The 24,316-nt window shown below is 44.5% G+C and overlaps 2 protein-coding genes across 2 annotated transcripts in view; one reads left to right on the top strand and one right to left on the bottom strand.

The window, feature by feature from the left end:
• The window catches only part of dock1 (dedicator of cytokinesis 1), a 248,180-nt gene that overhangs the window by 116,845 nt on the left and 107,019 nt on the right, over positions 1-24,316 (bottom strand). The gene's annotated exons all lie outside the window — the stretch shown is intronic.
• On the top strand, positions 1,268-21,993 carry LOC138593890 (inhibitory synaptic factor 2A). Its single transcript, XM_069664973.1, has 3 exons — positions 1,268-2,499; positions 8,444-8,515; positions 21,099-21,993. Exons 1-3 carry the CDS (start codon positions 1,268-1,270, stop codon positions 21,280-21,282), a joined length of 1,488 nt encoding a protein of 495 aa, XP_069521074.1. The 3' UTR covers positions 21,283-21,993.

Here is a 24,316-nt window from a genome sequence, read left to right as displayed (position 1 = left end):
TGCAAAATTGGCTTATTGACAGATGATAGCCTGCGTCTACCAGGAGCAATGAATGTCTGTACTTTAGTTCTATTTGAAGTTAGATGTGATAGACAAAGAGAGGCGGCTTTGTCTTTCCAAACAGAGCCAATAACCAGGGCTATAATTTAATAATACACAGCCAGGGCGATAATATGATAAGACACAGAGACAAAATGTCCATTCTGTAGCTCCGAGGTAAGTAAACAAACAGTTTGAAAAAGGAAATCATTCTCTGATAGACAGCAGCCGGGGCAGATAAGCCGGGATGTATAATTGTTTGATCTGATTAAACTCTATATGAGGGTGTGGAGGGTTTGCTTATTGTAAACCAACAGGCAGAAGAGGAGAAAGATTGTCAAAGGCAGAGTGCTTGCAAAGAGTTGCTGTATCATACCTGTGGTTTCTATTCTTCAGCCCGTTCTTTTCCATGTTTTATTTCTCTTTTCATTCAGGAAGGGAAAATGAACAGAGGCCGTTCTTACAGATGCTAGAAGAATACAAATGCACCCCCAAATAGGCCCGATATCCTATTTTTACTTAATAATTAACTGCAAGAGGGAAAGGTCAGCGCGTGGAGAGTCCTGCTGAACTTAATGAATCATTGAAATAAACTGCAGGACTGCAGGCGTAAGTCTTCAGAACAGTCAACTGTATGTTTCTACTTGAGCGCGTGCATGACGGCGACCGCAGCCTCATATACGCAAATACTCCTCGTAAGTTCACGGATATTTGAAAAGCGGGAGAGAAAGAGGAGGAGGAGGAGGAACTGGTGGTGTTAGAAGCTGTAATTTGTGCTGAAATTGGAGTTATTGGTTTCACGGAGAAGAGGATTAAATGCATCGTGGAAATCTGCACGGATTATTTTCAGGGCACGCTTAAACCGTAACCCCTGCAGTTTGTCAGTAAATAAACACTGATTGGAAAGCAAAAACTGGCTATGATAGATAAACTGTGTGTGCATATGGAAACCTCAGACTTGCATGACATCACAATGTCTTCAGTGTCCAATGTAGAAACTATGTTCAATGTCAAATTCAAAAGTGACTAATCTCTCTGCTTTCAGCACGCGTAATGACAAGTGCCTGATAAAGGCTTTTTTAATAATATTCATGAAATCACCGCACAGGTTCCCTAAGCTTAGAGAGTGTGTGTTCTGTCGAGTGGGATGTAAATGTGAGGCAGGGGTCTTTGTCAAAGCCATCCATTACACATAATTAACGCTGCTTCTTTCTGCCTCTCAGGAAACATGGTGAGCAAGGAGGGTGGCAAATGCATGCTCACCAACTCAGAGTCTGACTCGGAAGCAGCGCCCCTGCCCTCCACCTCGCTGGCGCTGGAGGTGAAGTATTCCCTGGAAGCCAGTCGACAGGTGAGGAAGAGAAACAAGGCCCTGCAAGTGCGTTTCAAGGATATCTGCGAGGCGCAGAACGAGCAAAGGGAGGCAGAGTTGCAGGCGGCGGGGAAAGGTGGCAAGCCGATCTCGTACAAAGTGGCGTACCGAAAGTACATGACCGTCCCTGCCCGGAGATCCATCCCAAATGTCACGAGGAGCACCGGCGTGCAGACCTCGCCTGACCTGAAGAAGCGCTATCAGACCTTTCCTTTTGAGCGCAAGAAAGGCCACACCTTTAAACACGTGGCGGCCGTGGAAACTTATAAAGGTCAAAATAACGGTTTTGTCATGGAGGTGAAGCAGTCCAAGGCTGCTGAGCAGGGTTTAGATGAGGAGGAGGAGGAGGGAGCCTGTGGGGGGAGCGGAGTCCGGAGGACCAGGGCTCTGCTCCATACTAATGAGTGCATTGCCACAGTGGAGCAGCACACTGCACCTGATGGCCTGTGCTCTGACGCTCTGCTGCTCGCTTGCTCTGCAGACACAGACTGCCTCGCAGACACACAGAGAGGAAGCGGAGCCGGAGCACAGGCGGAGTACCAGCTCTGCAGTGTCCCATCCAAAGCCAGGACAGGATTACAACACGCGGAGGCCGACACGGACCGTTTGACCAGGAGGCAGCTGCTCAATCTGGAGGAGGGCTCGTCCCGAACCCTGCCGGACAGGGCCTCCAAGGTTACGGGCCCCATCGCCTGGAACTCGCTCACCCAGGTGGAGTGTCTGGACAGTCCGTCTGTGCGGAGCAAGCGGAAGAAAGCAATGCAGCTCAACGGGCTGCAGAGTGAAACGCTACCACGCTCCAGCAGAGGCTGTACGACGCAGGCACAGTGCCACACGGGACAGTTATCTGCCCGGCCTCTGCGGGGCATGGAGGAGCCTCTGTCACCCTGCAGCGGTGGTGGAGCTGGTGGGACGACGCCCGACCAAACACAGGAGGCCTGTAAGCAAATAGTGCCTATGAATCAGGACGGGGATGTTAAAGCACAGCTCCAGGCCATGGAAAATCTCATCAGCTCGAGTCAGGAGACCATCAAGGTGCTGCTGGGGGTCATCCAGGAACTGGAGAAGGGGGAGGCCCACAGAGAAGGGTAAGATATCTCACTTTTAATGTGTACTGTATACCAGAGATGTGCAATTTTTATTTTCTCTTCCAATACACTTCCTGTACTTCACATATCCGGCCATTTGGAGAACTCATTCAATTCCCAGTGCTTTATTTTTCCCAAATCTAAAATCTGATCATCTCACTGCAGGGAACTCTGAGAACAGGGCATGGCGTTCATACAGAACACATCCATGAGTCAGCATGAACAGAGAAAGTACCCTCTTGATGTGTCACATTATTACTAGATCTTAGGGACGAGCCTTTATGTGTGACGCCAGTTCAGCAGGGCGCTGACTGAACCACTCGGAGTGCTGAGAAAGAACTCACCCCGGCGTGTAGCTGGGATAATACCTGCTACCTAATGTTCCCCGTAGTGTCATTACAACGCAATGTCCTTTTGTAATGATTCCCCTTAAGGTGGGAGAGAGCTGCTGCCAAACTTCTATAAAGACAGATCATCTCGATCAATTTGGTGTGAGGATCCAACGATCGACAGGATCTGGCCTTCAACCCAAGGCTGGGAAAGACATGTGCTCACGACTCTGACTCAGCTTCTGAGTGTTTAAGACTAGTATCAGCAATAATGCAGCCTGTATCAGCCAGGAGTTTAACTTTAGAGTTAATAAGGATACTTGTAATTAAATGTGTGAATTTAAGACGCTTCATTCCAAGGAGGACGTCAAATTATGTTGTAAGTAAGTCCGGCACTACCCAGCTGCACGCCATGTTTATCTAGTAAGTCCAAGGCCTTTTGAAAAAGCCATGGCCTGTGAAAAAGCCATTTACTGTCCAATGGATACTGCGTGTATACAAAAGGGCTGCAGATAGCATCTAGCCTGCTGAAACAGAGGATTGTCTATCCAAAGGGATGAGGCAAACAAAATGGCCAATTTGTGGAGTGAATTGCTCGGGCTCTGCACTCAGATTCCCATCTGCTTTGAACAGCACTGTGCTGAAGTACAGAGTGAGAAAATCCATATAATCAACGTCATGCCAACCTGGAGTCCAAAAGCCTGCGGGAGCACATGCGAACCCTGTCCAGCCGATATCCAAGGAGCACGCGACCGCAAAGTGTATAAAAGCCACTCGCGATATCAACTTGACAGAACGGCGGCGTTAAAGTTCTCTTCAACTTAAAACAGTTTGCATTTACGCGTTCTAAAAAAAGGCAATTATCCTCCTTCACTGTTGCGAAAATAAAAAATAATCTCCTCATCACCAAACTCATAAAAGCGTGTTGTGGGTGGAAAAGTAAGTGGACATTTGGTGCAGCGTTTGAGCACATCAGATAAGCCAGATGTGCTTCCTAACAGAGGAAAGATGGCTTCAAAGTGGCAGGTGGGGGAGGAAAGGAGAGACTGAAAATTAGTGACTGCTGTTTAATGGCGCCATCTGGTCTAATACAGAAAGAAACAATCACATTGTGTTGCTATGTGTTAATTACAAAAGCCTACATTGACTTAAAGTCAGTGAGCAGTATAAGCTTCTTGTAATCCATCTGAGCCATACTGAACCTCTATCTTCTATACACGCACGGCCGTTTCTCTTCCTGTATACATTTCCCATTTTCAAAGTTGAGCCAAGCAAAAATTCTAATGCTGCTTTAGTCCCGCTACATTAGCCTCGCACTCCCCTCGCATAAATGTCACTGACACGACAAATAGGGGGGTGCCCACAGGCTATAGGTGAACCATAAGTCCAATTACTCGTGATATATAACTGCTTATGTTGTGTGACATTCATTTTTCATCGAGGGAAACGCGAGGCCGTGCGCATTCATCACAACACATGTGGTGACATGACACGCCGCTCAGGCACAAATTGAAATCCAATGGCTAATGTGCTGAGACGAGTAAAAAAAAACACACACATGTAGGAAAAATTGAAATGGAAAAAACGCTCAGACAGTTTTTCTAGAAGGAGAGGAAATTTCCATTGATCTGTGGTAAGAAAAAATTCAAATCAGTCAAGGCCAGAAGGCCGTTTCAGAGAGAAACCGGCCCTGATAATGATCCTCCACCTGATCCCCCGGTCTGTGTGACCTCGAGAGGATGACAACAAGAGTGTGAAACGGAAAAAGGGGGACAGAGAGAATATAAAAAGATTTTCAAAGTGAAAGGAACAAATTATGTCCTACTTTTTAAGGAGATTTCCAATGACATAATCAATGATAGACGCAAGGAAACAGTGAAACACAAGTCCAAGTTTTGATGGTGCAAATCAAAACCGTCGCAAAATCAGAACAAACCATGACACCAATCTAACACTTGTTTTCAACTTCCTACCTTAAGTGTCCCTTTGACTTTGTGTCAAAGCTTTAGAGTTGCTCATCTTTTGTGCTGATGATTCAACTGGGATAGTTTTATGCAAATCCAAGAATTGGATGCGCCCCGATGATTATGCAGAAAAAAGGACATCTGGGATCCCGAACAACAAAAAAACAAAAATCTCCAATTTTACTACTTGATGAGATCAGGGACAGTTGATAGGAAAACTGCTAAGAAAATTAACAAGAAAAGACTAAATCACCTTTGGTTTTTGTTTCAGAACCTTCCAGATTTTATGAGTAGCTCTTACCAAACGGCTTGCAAAGAATACGTTTAGAGCGTGCCGACTCATCATCACCCAACGCGTGCAAGCGCGCACGCTTATTTCCCTCAGCCCTGCCCCGGGAGTACAACGCATTGTGAAGGGCTACAATGCAGTTTCACAGTTCGTCATTGGTGTCATCCAACAACACAAAGGTGTAGAACTAAATTTTCTGCATCATCAGACAATGTTCGCAGGGCAGACCCAATACATTACACTCATGGGGACTTGTGGATGTGAAAACTGTGTATATTTTCTTTGCCATTGGACTCCCATCCACCCATTAAACTGTGGGATAGCCCACCTAGTCGCACACAGATGGAAGGGTGTATAAATGTACTGTTAATGGCACTTTAGGCTTTACTGTATCATGATATTATCGTTATCGTCGTTAACACGAATCGTATCGTGAGTTGCCCTCCGATTCCCACCCCTATTAGGCTTAGATGTCCCTGAGGAAGCCTACAGAACCAGCCTTTAACCCCATCACCAATGGCAAGCCCCTTAATTACAATTAATCCAAGCTGCAAACCTCAATTAAACCTCCTCGTATCACTCTTTTCAGACTCTCCCCATTACCTCATTCTGCGACAGCCTTGAATAACAATATTGATATCAAACACCTCTAATATACCTGTCACGCCGTATAGCACAGGAAGGACTAGATAAGGAGAGGAAATTTATGATAGGGGTTTAATTTTTATTGGTGCAGCGCCTTATGGGCAGCGTGACAAGAGTCTCTGAGAGAGATTTGAAAAATGTGTCTCTGCTGCTGCTGAGAAGAGAGACGGGAAAGAAATGTGAAAGCGCATTAGCATCAGTGATGAGTAAAACGGAGTGGTGTTCCCAGCAATGCTCATTTACGAAACCTTGAGTTATGAAAGTTCACCCCTCTTACAAAGAACACACTTACTTGTAGTGGTAGCTACTAAGATTTCTGCATCGACCCTTATACAATGGTGGAGTTCTTTTAAAGGTGTTCAAATCTTTTACTACTAAAAATTCATTTCCCTTGAGAAAAACTGTCGACATTACTGTACATAATCCAGAGAGGGTGATGAGAAAATTTGGAAAGACACGGTGTTCATGCTTTTAAAGGTTGTTTTTCTATAGTTGCAACGCACCACAGAGGGAATTCTATTGACCTCCAATATAATGGGGTGAAAGCAGAAATCTCAAGAGGAGATTTCTCCAAATTTGGGCAAATAAAGACAAAACTGTCTCGACAGGTTGGTACCACCGGGGAGAAAGTGTGTGGAATTCATGTAAACTGATTTTAACTAGAGATAGACCGATATGTTTTTTTTCAGGGCCGATACCGATACCGATTATTAGTAGTCAAGGAGGCCGATAACCGATATTTGGAGCCGATATTCATTGGCAGTAAAAGTGAAAATATTGGCGTCAAAATTTTGAATAAATCAAACTCCAACACTTAACTTTGTTTAAATGCCTTTTAGACAGTTTTAAATTGATCTCTGATCTCTCTAAAAAAATAAAAAAATAAAATATAAAAAATTTTAAAAAAAAGGCCGATGTCAAAATGCTGAATATCGGCGCCGATAAGCGGCCCGGCCGATAATCGGTCTATCCCTAATTTTAACATTGGGTGTGTTAAAATTCAAACTCTTCTACTAATGTGATACTCGAGGACAAAGTAAAACAACTTTCAACATGCTTCAATCTAACTCAAGGATTCAAAAGGATGTTGGATGCTTGTATTTGGTAGCCACTATGTATAACGGTAACCTCTATATAAAAAGTGTACTTAGCCTCTGAGTTCAAAATTGGAGCCAATGCAGAAGTGCCCAAAACTTGCAATCCTTCTAATAGCCAGCAGGGGGCGACTCCATGGGTTGCACAAAGAAGTCTGATTGTACAGGAGGGGCACTACTTCTCAGGTAGCTTGTAACCTCAGTAAACCTTTGCCCAGTGAGTTTATTTATAAGATGTTCATTTGGTAAATAACGCTCCCGTTTGTAGTAAAACTGACAATAAATCAGGGCATGCTTTAAGGATTGGTGCCCTGTGATTGACAAGTTGCAACCACATCGGCCTTTCAACTAGGTCGTCCAAATATGGTCACTTCTGTTGTCAACGAAACCAAGATGGCGACCACCAATATACTGAACTCAAGCTTCAAAACGAGGGTTCAAAAACCAATTGGTACCATTATGGTTGCTACATCAGCTTCTTTTATAACAGTCCATTTGTATGACTCTATATAACTTCTTTATTGTGAAGGAGAGAATTACTATATGACAATATCTGGGTAAATAACAGCAACAAACAGCTGTCCTTAATTTACAGGAGTGCTTTCTGTCGATGCAGCAGCGCAGCTCATAACCGTAAAAAACCCAACCAGCAGAGGATTTCTGTCTTGTCCATGTCGTTGGTGAAGTGAGTTCACAGTATGTCCACTGTAAGATGTAATTTATTACATGAAGATACAGTTACTGCCAATCAATATGCACATTTCTACATGCTCATCCAATAAGAAAGCAGTTGAGCCTTTGAAGCATGAAACCCTATGGTCCCATTGAGGGCCATCACCTGGGCTGTATCTGCCCTGTGGGAAATAAGGATCTATAATGTCAATATTTTATCTCAGAGACACAGAACGACAGAAGGATGCACAGGACACACTGTAATAGGATATTGATGCGTTTGAATTTGTGAATCAAGATTGCAATGAAATTGAAATGGTCCGTCTGCATGAAGCCAAAGCTCTGCTGTCCCAAATAAAACTGTCAACTTTTATCTGCTTAGAAACTCATTTATTTTCCCAGTGATGCTCAGTTTTTTCAGGTAATAAATGCTTCATACGGAAAATAACTCCGACTCAGAGCTTTACAACAAAATGGATTAATCATTGGTGGGTTTTCTCTGGTGAGTAAAAAAAGCTTGATATGGAAAAAGCAGATGACGAATGCGAGATGCGAAATTGGGTGGATATTGTGTTTCTTCTTTCTCATTCCATTTTTATTATTTCATGAGAACATTTGTTATATAATTGTCGGTTATTGAAATACTCCTGACACAATCCCTTGATAAAAACTTATCCACCTTTCAATGCAGCCCAGAAACTCATTCTGTGCACCACTTTCCCGTATCTGACCTCCAATCGGTCAAGCGGCGCTAATGGCCGACGCCGCGCTCCTTCTGCCCTGGCTGCCGGACACAGGCCACTCACAGGAGGGCAGCGTGACTCCACGTCGCCCTCATTTACTCCGGCCCTGCTAACGAGGGACGACAAACAAGATGAGAAAAGAGGGTGTGAGGGGAGCAGCTTAACGAGTCCTGTAATTACTCATTCACGACTCTTATCTTCCCCGCAGACTCTCCTATCGAACCGGACAGGACACGGCCAACTGCGACACGTGCCGGAACAGCGCATGCATTATTTACAGGTTAGTGGCCATTCCTCTTCAAAGACACGCTGATCTAAATGTGCCCCTGTCTTGTGTTTTCTCCTTGAGGGGAAGTGAGCAGGTGGAAGAAGGACGTTAGGAAAGGCAAGGAGCGAGACTAACATTCAAGCTGTTAATGAGCACATGGGGACGTGTGACATTTACAAACCACGCTCTCTCTGAACCTATACATCTTCACACCCCTTCACTCAGCGGAGGCTGTGTCGCAGGTGTAGCGTTAGCTTAAGCGACCAAAGGGCACAAGTTGAAGAGGAGAGATGATTCATACCTTAGAATGAGTGAGCACGGGGGCCAACAAAAGGTGAAATTAATTACCATCAATACATCTTGAGACAACAACTCTGTGTGCTGTTGCCAAGCCAACTGAGCCTCTTGTACTTTCTAACTCGGCTAAATATATTTGACAGCCAGGATGTAAGTGAACGGTCATTAGGCAACCAGGTATCTTCAAGCAGCATGAATGTATGTGTGTTTAAGTGTTGATACTTGCTGCCTGGGTGTGTTTATGTATGTTCAAGTAGATAAGAAGTCAGTCAGCAGAAAATGTAGTTCACTGATGTTTTCACAGTTTATGTGGAAAAAGATTTGCCTTCCTGTTTTTGACTGTTGGTCCCTTTGGGTTCTCAGTGCTTTTGATGGCTATACATCACTACTTCATTCGATACATTTTTGGCCCAATCAAAATGTGCTTGTGGATTAAAGAGCACATTAATTAGGCCTTAGGATCTACAGCAACTAGGGATGCACGATATTGGATTTTTTGCCGATATCCTATATGCCGATATTTTACAACTCATTTAGCCGATTACCGATACTGATATATTTTCCCGCACACCTAATTGCAGAGATCATCAACTCTCTTCTGTATTGGAATTAGCGTACAGTATAATGGTGATACTCTTATCCGCTTTGTTACAACGGTCGGGGTGACAGGTCTTGAGATGGTTAATCAAGTTTGTAGTGTTGAAAGACTTTGCCTTGGCTCCTCCTCCTCGCATCACCGAAGCTGAGCAGTCATTGCAAATAGCAGTTTTGCTATCTATTTCGGACACTTTGAAAAACTTCCACACCACAGACATTTTGGCTTCCAACTCTCTCATGCTGCAGGTAGACGCACGTGACATCATCACGCTGCGCCGCGCAGGTCTTTTTCGCGCCGGGGACATTGCGCCGAGTTTGGGCATTTAATCAAGTATGCAGCAGCCCATTATTTTATCGGTTAATTATATCGGCAGATATCGGCGTGTTGGCCGATATTCGATAGTTCATTTTTAAGCCGATATCGGCCGATACCGATAACGTGCCAATAATATCGTGCATCCCTAACAGCAACGCAAGGTGCTCTGAGGCTAAAACAAAGAAGCTGCTCAGGCACCTGATGGTGGTTCCAATGGGATCACCTAAGTTATTAGGGCCTGAGGACCAAGTAATCTGATTGGACAAGAGGCATTCAATGAGTGTTGATATTCAGTGGAGTACAACATCGGTGGGACTTTTCACTCTGTGTATCACTCCGCCTCAGCCTAACATTACAGCAGATTAATGTGTGTCTACATTACTCAGCTGGTGCCTCTGAATCACACAGCAGACTCTTATTTCACTGGTTGATGATGAACTAAAACAAACAGATAAACGTACACGATAAAAAGCAGCTCATCTGTGGTCACCTGTAGACGCAGGCTGCGGGAGAATGTTTGGGTTGCTTGGCAACAACAGTCCAGTTTCAGCTCAGTTGTGGAAGCAGCTGTGTTTGTGGAGCAAAAAGTAATCTATTGCTGATTGTTACTTTTTGACTGCTATGTGCCGCCTGTTTAACTGTTGTATAAAAGCAATATGACATGAGAGGGAGTGATGTTGGACTGAGTATCATCACGGCTTGTGGCCTCGCACCTACGAGCGAATCACAGCCACGATGATATTCAGTCCAGCATCACTCCCTCTCACATATATTGCTTAACTGCATCCTCGGGGGAACCAGCATGTCGGCACAATATTCATGGCAGTACATGTCACAGTTTATGCTATGGTTCAGTTTGTGGTTCTACTGGACAGGTACATAAGTACATCCCTAATGTGAAACAGAGGTCAGCGCACAGTCAGCCAGCTCTGATGTTATGCAGGGTTGGACCCCTCTGTGAGGCTTACCTCTTGGATACACAATGAGACCTGTGAGGGCTCTCTGTTCACTTAATATTGCATGACACAACCTGTATGTGCATTTGTGCACATGCCTCTGGATATTATTCTGTCTGGTAGCCAGAAAAAGTTTGATTCCAACAGTCAAAAAGAGCAGGAGGCCGGACTGATGACAGAGACAAGAGATTTAAGGAGAAGTTGGGTGAGAGGCGATCAATAAAACTGTTTTCAGTGGACACTGCTGTTCTACTCGGTCGGCACTTCACCCCTGAAGAGACATTTAAATCATTTTCTATCCACCGCTCTCAATAACTGATAAGCCAGCGGCCAAACTTCAATGGGCTCCAGAAAATGAAGGAGCAGGCCACAGCTCTGTTCCTGCTGATGTTGGAGCTGAAAGAGCGGCGTGAAGCCCGAGTGCGTTTGAATGGAAGTCGGTCGCCTGCACGGCCCGCGAGGTGGACGACGAGAATTGTTGCTTTTACGAGAGTTCGCCGACAGCAGGAGGAAGTGAGGGGGAGCTGAATTATGGGATATGATGTGAAATATGCATAGCATGGGGGAATTAAGAGGCAGTGGGTTGAGTACCGCGTAAAATAGGACAGACAGCTTTCCTAGTATTATAAATGAGATATCATCATGTTTAATGTGAGCTCCACACTCCCTTTAGTGTACCTACCCTCCTTCTCTGCATGAGCAAAGAACAACCATGCCTTCCCTGCTGTGCCAGCCTCTGGATTTGCTCACCATCCCTTGAAATTCGTGAGAACAAACAGAGTTTGATGACACGTCTAAATATAAAGAAAATAGCAGCAATAAGGTTCTTCTTGTCAGGATATTCTTGGCAGCTCGCCGTGTACCTGCTCTGATCACTGGTGTGTTGGGAAAGGTGTTCCATTTAAATATCCCCAAGACAGGAATCCTTAATAAGGTTTTTAAATATGCAGAACACAGGCTGCGCTAAAAGCTGTGATTAAGTTTGCCAATTTGAGCCTGAGCCAATTACACACACGTGTCAGCGAGGTGTTCAGCAGATCTGTCTCGTCTGGATCTTTCTAACCTGGGCTTGAAAACCCGCAGAGAGATAAGAACCGGATATAACACAAGGTGACAAAGACAAAGTCAGGTCCAATTTGTCCCCCCGACTCGGTCGACGCGGATCACGCACACACGCTGACAACCGTCTTCAAACAGGCGCTATATTAACATCACAACTCCACATTCGGCTTCCCGGATCTGCCACAATCAATTGTAACGCCTCATCTGCGGAGGAAGTGCAGAAAAACAGAAACTCAATACGAAAACACTCGTTTCTTTCTGACAAACCTCGCCGGCGCCTGGCAGGGTTTCATCTCGATAAAAAGGGCAGGAATTCTGAAAAGTGAGATGTTTGAAATCTGTTAAATTGATCTGAGTTCTCCTTGAAGAGCTTCGCTCGGCACGGCGGATTGTGTTGATTGGACACAGGAGCAAATATAGCAGTTGTATTCACACAAGCGGGAGGATTAAATGGCAATCTAATTAGTTAGATCTGCATGAAAACAACCTCTGTGGAGGTGGAGGAACACGGGATAGCAGGCAGAGAGAACACTCTGTCAATGTGGGATGAATAGCTGAATATCTATTAGAATTTTTCGGTACATGCTCGTGACTTTGCGCCAGGGCCAAAGTCCTAACTCCTCATTTATGATGAAGGTGCTCTCATGACCGGAGCGGACATATGGCTCCATAAATCATTTTAACGCAGCCCAGTAAGGGGCCAGCCATGCACTCTTCAGAATAATCAATTTGTCCAAGAGTATATGGCAGCATCTCGGACGCCGTCCTTAGCATAACAACAGCAGCAGATCAATAGGGTGCTGTGGTCCACGGGCATGGACTTCAAACAGAATTCACAAGCTGCTGTGCTCTTGTCCTTGTCTGGTCCCACTTTCCTCATTTTTAACCATCTTGAACTCACTCAGCCTCCTCTTTTATCCTCCCCCACTAACTTCCTCCTCTCTTTATCTCACCCTTTCTTGCAGAATATGTTATCTCCTACTTACAGCGAAACCGTGCGCGTTCAAATGAACTTGGGGATTCGCCGCTTAATACGAACGCGCATGGCATTGAAAGAGAATAGGCGAGAGAGGGATGAAAAGATTACTGCGATTCATTCCATCTTGCCAGGTGATGTAATATCTGTTACTGAGTTGGGAGTCGGAGAGGAGGGAAGGGAGAGAGTCGGAGGCAAACGCGGAGAGAGGAAGAAAAGAGACAGGCGGGATGGTGCAGGAGAGCTGGAGGGATTTTGGAACGCACGGCGTGATGCGACTTGACGCAGAGAGGCTGTAATCTCATTTTCCTCACATTGCATTGATATGGCCTAATGTGCTGATCAAACAGGGAGATAGCTTTAAGTGGTTGTGATTAAAGCAGCTGATTGGTCGCTTCTACAGGGTCTCGTTTTACAATAGGCCGCAGTTACTTCCAGTCAGTCCAGAAACAGGGGAACGCAGCAGGTGTGGAGTCATCAAACATCCTTTAAGTAACACCACGCAGCGCAAACATGTCGTAAAAGTTAAATAAAACAATGGGATGGGTTTTAAAAAGAGGGAATAATCTCCGATCTCGCGTACGACGCCATGAAAATCAATTAAGCGTAGCTAAAGGCTGCAGAGCTGATTACATTATAACATATGGAAATGATTGCCCCACAGCGCGACTCTGCTGGGGGAAGATATGTCTTTTTTTTTTGTGCGGGCATAATGATCTTTTCCAACATGGTGGCACGCCGGTTACCATAGCGACAGGACAGACAGCGTGAGGGAGGGACAGCGAGGACAGTCAGGAAGAGCACATTAACACCCGGGGGGAAGATAAGGAAAGAAAAAGGGAAGGCGGGGGGAGAAACAGAGAGAGGATGAGGGGGAGATTAAGAGTCACAAAGCGGTGGGGAAGGACAGGTGAGAGGTGTCGGCGTCAATGGGAATGGACAAGCTTCCTCTTTAATCCATTTTTTGGGGAGCAGGAACATGACAAGGAAAGATTGAGAGCGAGTTAGAGAGACAACGAGCGGAGGAGAGAGGTTAAAGACCGGCGAGGTTTCAAAGTGCCGTCTTCAATTTGTTCTGATCCAACGATGCGGCCGGGGGGGAGTGGCAGCCGGGGCGGACAGGGAACGCCAACGTCACTTTTTTCCCTGATTTCAGCAGGAAATCAAAATGTGGAGCGACGCGGCCGGGGCCCGTGGCGAGGAGGTGCTGATGAGTGGGCCGGGCAGGGGATTATAAATGTTTCATTAAGAAGGCCTTCTTTAATACGTTCCAAAGATCAGACGAGTATCGGCTCACTTTTTAACCCTTTCAGGGAGAGTTACGTTTTCTTGCTGGGACGCTTGACCTTTACTTTTCACGAGTCTCCAGGCAGATTGAATTCTGTGTGTTTCAAGAGTAACTGAAGTATAGATCCAGACTCACAACAAGCAGCTACATTGACCTCTGTTGTGTTCGCAGCATCAGCATCTACAGGTTGTTCACATGTGTTTGCTGAAGAGCTTTGAGAGTTTGTTTAAGGATTAAGTCAGACTACAATAAAGCTTTGGTGGTTTATTAAGGACTGAACTAAACAAGTAGCTCTTGAACTTCAAAGGACACTGAAATGATTGTATATCTGACATGACGTGTGCTATCGTGCAGGACACGTGGTGCATAAACAGGCTTAGGACAGGCATGATTCATAAAGGCTTAACCTCATACTGTTATAAACAGGCTGTCTGCATATGAGCTCCGATGTCAGTCTGAACCTTTTGAAAATCATATCATGACATTTATGTTTGACTTGGCTTGGTGGCATTGCATCTGACAAGCAGCCTGTCAGAGAGGGAGCCATTTGCATGCAACAAAGGTCAAACATGCAATTTACAATGTTTGTTTGGAGCAATAATTTGAGACGGCTCCCACAGGTTAAAACCAACGTGAAGGATCTCCAGCTGAAGTTTAAACTAGGGACGCACGGTTATCGGTATCTGTAGATCATGGCTTGAAAATAACATACCGATATTTTCCGCCAATAAAAAAACGCTTTAATTTTGCCTAAATGCTCGACGATTCCCTAAAAAGCTGGACGAATATCACAGTTATATTTGAGAGAACATGTTACATACAAATCAGTGTTTCCGCTAAATACATTTTGCAGAGGCGGCCTGCTGTTTACTCCTCACACAGTGTTCTAACGGCAAAAGAGGGTCCGACATCGGACGCTCTCTGTCCACATACAATCACATGCAGTTCTGTTAGGCATCATATTGGGTACTGACCTTTTAATAGAAATGCCTAACAAGGGACAGGGGTTGCAAATTAGCCTCAGCTAGAAACCCTATATGCAATACATGTGTCTCATGTTACTGTAACCTGTCACAATGTCTTTGCATTGTCCCTGATAAATAAAGTAATAAATAAATAAAATATCTCCGTATGTCACTACTGTAAACGCACTGATTATCGCTGTTTATAAAGCTTATAAAAGGTGCAGATGTCATTTGGTAACGATCGATCAATCGTTTTGATCGCTACGTCATTAATAAAGTCCCTCGTGCACACGCGGCTCACGTGCTATGAGAACTGAATTGCGAGAGAAAATATTTGCCTTTTGTGACTTAATTAAACAGACTGCTGATGAAGACAGTCATCAAGGCAGACAGAGAGAGTGGGGGCGGGGCCAGAGGCTGTGCAGCAGAGGTGCAGGTGTGTTGGGGGGACTGAAGCAAAGTGCTCAGATTAAAGTAGTTTTTGAATTTAAACTTCAAGTGAAGAAGAGAGTTAAAGTTAAAGAGAGTTCGGTACAACCCTGCAGGAAGGTCCAGGGTTCAGTCTTTATAGGCCGACTGTGTGCGTCTGTCCGCTCCGCCCTCCGTCACACCTGGAGCTCTCATACAGCAACGACACAGCGGACTGTTCTCAGTCACAGAACCGCGAATGAAGACGTTTTGTGAAATCGATTTCACGCCTCATAAAGATGCAACAGTTTCAGACAGACATGTCACCTTGGTGCTGCGTTTTCATTGAGCCCCCGACCTGCGGATTGTTGGCTGAGCTCCAGAGATGGACGTCCAGGAATGTCCCCAACACAGCAATAATGCTGCAGATACAGACACCAGCTGATGATTAAGAGGATCTATTTTGATATGGAAAATCCTGCTCATTAGGCCTTTCATTACTATTACCAGTATGTTTAATGAGCTGTTATGTATACGCACAAACCCAAAGGGAGGACCTAAACAACACCAAGACTGCACCACATCTCCTCTAAGCAGTAAAGCACTGATGATGCAGACGATAAGGCGACAGTACTTCCCCCAAAAAACCCTAAATGGATCTGTCAGTGAGTCTTTACGCGTTATTAATTGAAGTTTCTTAAAGAGAGGAAAAAGGCACAATGAAACTGCTTCATCCATGAAACCGGCTCAGACTCATTACACTCTGACAAACACACAGTCATTGATCACAGCTTGCTTTCATTCTGTGTTTGAGCTGGAAGAGCCTGTTGGCTTTGCAGCGCGTGGATGTGTTTAATATGTGAGCTTGAGTCCGACTTCAGAAGAAGCCACGTCCTTATTCTGCGCCGTGACCCTGCAGACTGTGTTCGCGTGAGTAGTGCGCTTCTGTTTGAAACCGGAGAGGTTATTAAACATCAGGTTAGAGCAGGTTTATCAGTTCAGGCAGGCTGTTTAGAACCCTTCAAAATAAGGTGCGTTTTCAGGAATGAGATTATTGGTCAACTTAAAGTTATATTCAGGGGCGTACAGAGGGTAACAGTGGAGTGTAGAGCCAATTCATTTGTGAAACACCAAGTAGTGAATTCCTCTAATGTAAGGTTAAAAAAACTGCTGCTGAAAGCCTGGCTGGACCGGTAATATGCCAGAAGATCTGGGATACTTTGAGTTAAAGGGCCAGTTCGCCGATTTTCAACAGCAGTCCTATCATGCAATTTGCTCGGTGCCAGGACGCTATCCGCTTCTCCAATGGGCCCAGGAAAACATCTGCCAGGCTACGTAAAACATGTCACCTGGCAGAGGCCAGGGAGCTCACTAAACTACACTTCCTCAATCTAGGACGCCCGCCTCTGATGTCATGTCTCGTTCACAATCGTCAGGTTTGAAATGTAGACTGCAGACCTGAAGATTTTTGATACGATCCACAGGTACATTCTCGTCGTATTTCGGATTCTGTGCCGCTCTGAGCCGTTGCCTGCAGTCAAACGGTAGTATTTCACTCCAGCGACTCTCGCTGGGCCGTTCCTGTCAGAGGGAGGGGTGCAATGCACGCTGGGTGTTGTAGGAATGTAGAACGGGCGAAACCACCAGCTGCTTGTACAACTTTCTCCACAGCTATGACGCCAATTTCAAATATTATTGCTTCTATTGATTACAGAGAACACCAGCTTTGGCTTTTTCCAGGGGCAAATTGCTCCTGTAAGAGAGCTCAAGTAGTCCTGGTAACAGGGCCTGGTTGTTCAAACTGTTTATTCCGGATTAGACTTAACTGGACTTTTTTTCTATCCAGGATCAGGTAATCCATCTTACTTTTATACCTGTTTTTTTTAGATAAAATTGGATAGGATCAATCTGATCCAGATACAGACTTGTAAGGATTACTAAATCTGGATTTCCAGTTCTCTAAATGGGACTTCATAATATATACTTTGTCCACAGGGGGCGCCAAAATCCACACAAAATAAAAGATCCTGACAGTTGCTTTAATTGGAATATTTTATTGATATTAACAGATATTTGGTGAAATATTTTAAGGGGATGAAATCCTCTTTTTTCCCCACAACCCTAAAGTCTAACTCATCTACGATGTCACTGTTGAGATTCAGCAACTCAAGAGCAAAATACTTGACAAAGTAGGAGCGCTGGTTTAGCTCAGTGGGTAGAGCAGGCGCCCCATGTATAGAAGCTACGGTCCTTGATGCCGCATCCGCACGACCGACTCCCGTCCTTGTCCCCCTTTGCTGCACGTCATCCCCCACGCTCTTCTCCCCCACTTCCTGTCTATCTCCAGCTTTCCTCTCAATAAAAAAAAAAAAGTTCCATTACATTTTGTTCCTGTAATCCAGCCTGAATCCTCCCCTCTGCTTGGATCAGGCTAATCCTGATTTTTTTGGATTAAAGTTATCCCAATCCACTCAAAAGTTTTGTACACAAACGGGAGGTTTCTTTCGGATAAAAGCCAAGATTGGATTATAGAATCCTTTTTTTCTTTTGGACAACCTGTTTTCAAGATTTGATCCTATTGGATGGCTTTAATCTGATGAGATTACCTTTGAACAACCGGGCCCAGCTTTTCTTCACAGGCGTTGGAGACTACCTCTGACACATCAATTGTCAGATCACCAAAAAGTTAAATCGAGCCGATCAAAAAAATCGATACTTTGTGTGCAGGTCTAATTTGGCTCAAGGCCTGCAAGTTCTGCACAGAAAAAGTTGCAATGCCTTTCAGCAAACCAACCGCAACCACAAATGATTCAATGTTTCCTTTCGTTGTTTTCATTCTGCAACCAAAGTTCACCTTTTAGATCACAAATGAAACAAGATTCGGTGCGTTTGTTTGCCTCTTTTAGTCCTACATGTTGCAGAGTTTGCTGCACACAGAAAACCTGTTTCCACAAGTGGGACAAATATGCATGCCCACAGAAAAACTCTGTGACTTCACGCAAAGTGAGGTGGATTTATACGGGTATAATTAACAGTCTGTGATTTATTGCTAAAAGCTGCAGTGTTCTTGGCCCCGTGTAAACGCCTGAGTCAAACAAATGCAAAGTGCTGAGTGTCTGGTTCAGCACCCAACATTCGCTTGAGTCACTGTCAGACACCCACATTTACATCTGTTCTGTACTAATCAATGCCAACTGCAGTGTATATTATCATAAAGAACACCTTATTCTGCAGTGACGCCTTCAAGCGCTTAAGTGTAGGGTCGGGGGAATTATTATCGGGCTGTTTTTCAAGCTGCAGCTGCACCTCATCTATACGTCTATATATCACCAGCATCCAGTGCTTCTTTCGATGGAGGTTTATCCAATCTACTGTACTATAAGAACCTCTCTAAAAAGCCGTCTTCCTGTTGCAACAGGCATCTTGTTTTTCAATCAAAGCAGGCAGCTTACTTCCCCCGCTCACCTTGACACTGCATCAACTCTCACAGCAGCAAATGGCAGCGTCTAAACTGCAGCATTCATGAACTGGATCCCGCTTTCATTATGTAAGTCTGTCCGTCAGAGTCCGCCGCCCCCCCCTCCACCACCAGTCCTGCTCGGGCTGGTGGCCGCTGGAAGCTTTAGCAGATTAAAGTCCCCCGCACACTTACCGCAGCCGAGGCTGTAATCTGAGTTTCACTTAGCAGAACGTAGCAGTCAGATGTGCACGGGCGTGGGATTACAATGACGGCTGGCGCAGATAAATCCCCGTGGCACCCCGGGGAAGCGCGGCGCACACAGAGAAGGAAAAGACTAAAGTGTTTAGGGGTGTGTGTGTACTAAAATCCTACAAATTAAATCTTCTGCATCCCTATTACCTTTTTTCGCTGATGTTGTTTTATCCGGCGGGCATCAAAGCAACATGATATCAGCTAAGGCTCACATCAATACCCCGGCTCTGATCTCAGTTTTAGCAAAGCAAATGATCTTTGGTTCAACGCCCCCGCCAGTGACCCAGCACTCCTCGCTGGGAAACATACTAATGGGCTTCCCTCTCGCTTTATGAATCACAATAAGAATGCTTATGATGTTATAAAAAATAAAAAAGAGCAGAGGCGGCAGCAGCCAAAGTGGGCAGCCAGATGCGCTGAAAAACAGCCGAAAATGGGAGATTTTACTGGGAATATGGATGAAATGTAGGTCGCCTCAGCAGGCTGAGCAGTGCCGTGGCAGATGCCTGTGCGAGGGTCAAGTGAGAACATGCCGCAGCGTAGGTACTTAATATGGTTGGAGGGGGAGTGTGGCAGGAACAACATGTCAAGATTAAAAGAAGCATGAAGGGGAAAGAAGCTGAGTGGCTTCAGTGCAGATGAAGGAAAAGTACAGACTGTGAAACGTGTCAAATAAAAGACAGTATTCCAAAAATGAGTGGAATACTGTGAAATAACTGATAAATTCACCATTACTTAAATGTGTTTAAAGTGATAATCTCAAAGATTTTCATTTAAACAAATGTCTATCTATCGCTGAATGAGTCAACACAATAGTGATTGAGCCAATGGCCCACTGATGAAAGCCTTTGCATTTGCAGTATTACAGACTGGGCGTCTGTAAACAGCGCCCAGTTAGTGATGCGTTTTCCATCAGCCAGCAGTGGTTGGTCTGCCAGAGAGGGTAGGCGGAGCTAAGAGGCTGCTTTTCCGGTCTCTGCAAGTGTTGCAAGCAAACAGTAATCTACTATGGCTGAACAAACAAAGAAATGATCGATGACTACAGATACAACTTCAAAAATAAATTAAAATACAAAGAAAAAGAAACAAACTTGACACTCAGATGAAGCAAACAGTCTAAAAAGGAAAGCGACCGACAGCGAGGAAAATCAAGAGTTACAACCGGAGCCAACCGTGGACGTCACACATGCAACACTGTCTGGATATCTGGGAAGTGTGCTCCCACTCATTCTGGTCTATTCTGCAAAAATTTCACAATAAAAGTCCTCCTGGAAAAGGCAGGCATTATTAGTGCTTGGTAGGGCTGTCACTTTTCCCAAAGATCGAGTTCCAAGGAATGCAACGTAAAATGGAATTTGTTTTAATTCCATCAAACAGTAGGGTTGCGTACGTTGTGGTACATACAGCGCTTTTGAGGTGCGTTGGTGTTGAGATGATCAGTTTTGTAGCACGGTCGGGGGGTGGTATAGCGAGTGAGAGAGAGCGGAAGCGTGTGTGTGTGCACGAGTAAAGTGAAGTGTCGGGACCATAGCGGCAGAAGAGCAGAGAAAATAACTAAAGTATAGGTGAGGCTGTTTTGGTGTATAATAAAGCCCATGACTCCTCCTGTGTCTTGCTTGCTGCTTGCTGCAGAGAGTGCCAGGAGTTAGCGCCGAAGCTAGCTACAGCTTCGGCCCTGCAGCAGAACAACAATAAGTCTCCTCTGTGCTTTCTGACTGCGGTCGGGACGCTGAAGCAGGAAAGGTTAACAATGGCTTGCCTCGTTAGTTTCCTCCATTGGTTTGTAGCAGGCAGCGTACATGTATTATCACCATCTGTCATTATTACTATTAAAGTAGATTACCAATTTGTTTGTGGGGCTCCTAAAGATTGTATTTGGGGTTCAATTTACAGCCAAGAACCAAGAAACAAAGACAGCAGTAGATACATCTGAAAGCAGGAAGTCTCTCTCTTAAAATGCAGTAAAATAATTGACATGCTTTGAGCTGATTGTGTCTCTCTCTGTTTTTTCGCTGCAGTGTGGAGCTGGACTTCAAGCAGCAGGAGGACAAGCTGCAGCCGCTGATGAAGAGGCTTTGCCCCACGGACGACACCCACTTCCCCCCCTTGACTTACCCCCAGGAGGCCTTCACCTCCACCCCGAAACGCAAGTCCAAAGCGGACTCCAAGAAGCACGCTCGCTGGAAACTTTGGTTCCTATAAAACGCAGGAGCTTCTTTCTTCCCCTCTCTACCGATGCACAGGATTTACGCGTCAGTCTGGTCGCCCATACTCGTTTGGTTTTATCCACCGTCTTCTGTTTTATCGCACCTGGCTTGGATTTTTGGAGCTCTACCGCTGGATACTGAACCCCTTCCCGGAGACGACAGGATGTGTAATGGGACACAAGAGTGGATTCCACGGAAAATTCAAAACGTCACGCTTACCAAAAATGGATTCAGAGTTATTTTGAACTAATTCCTTCAAACAGGGTGTGAAATTACACCAGGGAGACATATTTGGAGATCAGCAAGGTGAGAAGACGAATTTGATTTCCCTCTGTCTATTTGCATATATTTTTCTAGCCGACGTCTTTGGGGATTTATTCTATGATAATGCTTCAGCGGTCGTCACGTTTCTATTCACCAGTTGGGACTTCTCGGCAGCCTCCAGGAGAGGCTGGAAAGTCGACCACGGCGCTCTGAGGTCAACAGCATATCACCGTACTGCAAAGCACAATTAACACTGTTCAGGATACATTTTCTCCAGAGTAATTCAAAAGAACTATTTTGAGTATTAACTCACACCTGTAGATCACTTACTAACCATTACAGACTTTCATAATATGTAAAGAACAAGCTAAAGGACACAGAAGGCAGACATGTTTCATGGAATTCTATCAACTTTCTATCCGTCGCTCAAATGTCTCCTTGAATCCACTGACTTTGAAGTAAAGAATGAAATAAATAACACTTATTTTCTTAATAACATTTGCAAAGTTAGACATCAATGTACTTTTTTCTATATAAATATATATCTATTACATTCACTTTAAGGTTTTAAGGGAATATATTTATTTGAGCTGCTGTGAAGGGGGGCTGTGCATTTCAACGACAGCGCATAAGAAGGTGAACTACTTCAGATTAATAATTCCTTTTCATACATCAAACGTAGATCTAACTAACCTCACAATGAGTGAGGTCACCGAAGCCGAAAGGAAGAAGGAAATCCATTCAGTCGAACTTCATCGGCATCAAACTAGTTTGAGTTTGTAGCTCAACACGGAAAAAACTTGTTACTGTTTGAAGGGACGGTTCGGCTCTTTTTGGTGTGGGGTTGTGTGAGGTACTTATCAATAGTAGGGATGGGCAATTTAAAGCTCCTTTGAGGGACTATAGGTTTGTGTTGATTTTGGCGCCCCCTGTGGACAAAGCCGTACCTCTTCTCTCTTTGCTGATTTGGTCCTGTACATACTTAAGTGGTGGTTTTTAACAACAAATCTCATCCTGCTTTCTTTAACAGTCATATGTATCAGTCACTGGAGAATGTAAACAAAGGCTGCGTGCGGTTAATCGCTTCGTCTGACACCTACCCCCCCGCCAGCAGTTTAAGGCATTCAAAATAACATTAAGAAATAATCAATCTTGTTGCTGATGGTCTGGTTTGCTTTTGTAGCTCATAGAGAGTCATCTGAATTAATTTCAGTCTGTTTCATAACCAGTGAAAAACTCCTCACAGGAGCTTTAAGCAAAAATACTATTTGATATTCACTGGGAACTTTTCGATCATGATTCGAGCAAACACACGCAGATGCAAATACTAACAGAGACTTTGTACTTTTTCACAACTCTCTTTGCTCTAAAATCACTGTGCATAGCTGTTGCAGACCTATGTGTGCCAGCTTTACCTGGCAAACTTTACCCCTGACCTCATTTTCGTAAATTTCTTTGGAAGGAGTTCGGCTGCAGAAGTCTCAGCATGTTTCTCCTGTTCCAAACCTCTACCGGCACCTGGCACAAATGCTTTCTTCTTTTATTATTTAAACTGACAATCTCAAAGATTTCAGTTTCGTTCTCTTGGGCACCCCCTAATGGCGATATACGGCAATTGCGTGAGCACACTTCCCAATTTAACCAGACATCCACGGTTGGCTCCGGTTGTAACTCTTGATTTTCCTCTTTAGACTGTTTACCTTCATCTGAGCGTCGAGTTTGTTTCTTTTTCTTTGGATTTTCACTTATTTTTGAAGTTGTATCTGTAGTCATTGATCTTTTCTTTTTTTGTTCAGCCATAGTAGATTACTGTTTACTCGCAACACTTGCAGAGAGCGGAAAAGCAGCCGCTTAGCTCCGCCTACCCTCTCTGGCAGACCAACCACTTCTTAAAACTCTTAAAAGACATTTATTTACATAAAAATCTTCGAGATTATCACTTTAGCGGCGGTTAGCAAACAGCTTTCAGATGTGCTACAGCCACCGTCGGGCAGTAGTACTGCATTACAACCAGGTGCTGGTAAAAACAACGGAAAAACACATTTTTAAGATGAGATAATAGTTGCATTTTTATAAATTAATGACTCGATTTGAACTTCATGACCCATCCCTAATCAATAGTGAGTTTAATACTTACAGTAGATGGTGTTAAGCTTGCACTCTTGGAGAAGCCAGCCTGAGAATGAACACAAAAGCTAAGCTATGTAGCGCTGTGGACGGGGCCCAGAGCAAAATGTTCACCACTTAAAACAAGGCGCCATCTAAGGAATCAATGTACATGACATTTTGAAGTTTCGTGTTACACCATTGATTAGCTGTTTGGGTCAGAAGGTGGTGATGCAAGTTTAACTTAAATCAAACTTCACTTTTCGAAAGATTTAAAAGATGTTTTTTGTATTTCTCGTCTCTAAACTGCTGACACGAACAGCTGAACTGATGCCATGGGCTGCGTGTGTAGGAAGACAGAGCAGGTGTACGGTTAAAAACGAATAGTCCCAAAGGAAAGGGCTTTCTGACACTTAGGTGAAGCCGTGAGAATAGTTAAAAATAGAGTGTATACTTTAAAGAGATGCACACTTTCAAGGGGAGACTTTTTTCAAAGGGGCTAAAGATAGTTTTGCTCCAGTCCTTAGCGTAGCATAGCTTAGCTTCCGTGTCTGGCTGGCCTCTCCATGCTGTCCACCATCTACTGCAGTGAATACACTGCGTATTGACTCGTACCTCATACAACCCCACTTTGAAAAAAAGAAAAAGAACTGTTTCTT

This window comes from Semicossyphus pulcher, unplaced genomic scaffold (genome assembly GCF_022749685.1).
Source record: "Semicossyphus pulcher isolate SPU_LCO1_2020_fin unplaced genomic scaffold, fSemPul1.0.p SCAF_16, whole genome shotgun sequence".
Taxonomy (NCBI): Eukaryota; Metazoa; Chordata; class Actinopteri; order Labriformes; family Labridae; genus Semicossyphus; species Semicossyphus pulcher.
This window is presented reverse-complemented; position numbering and strand designations above follow the sequence as displayed.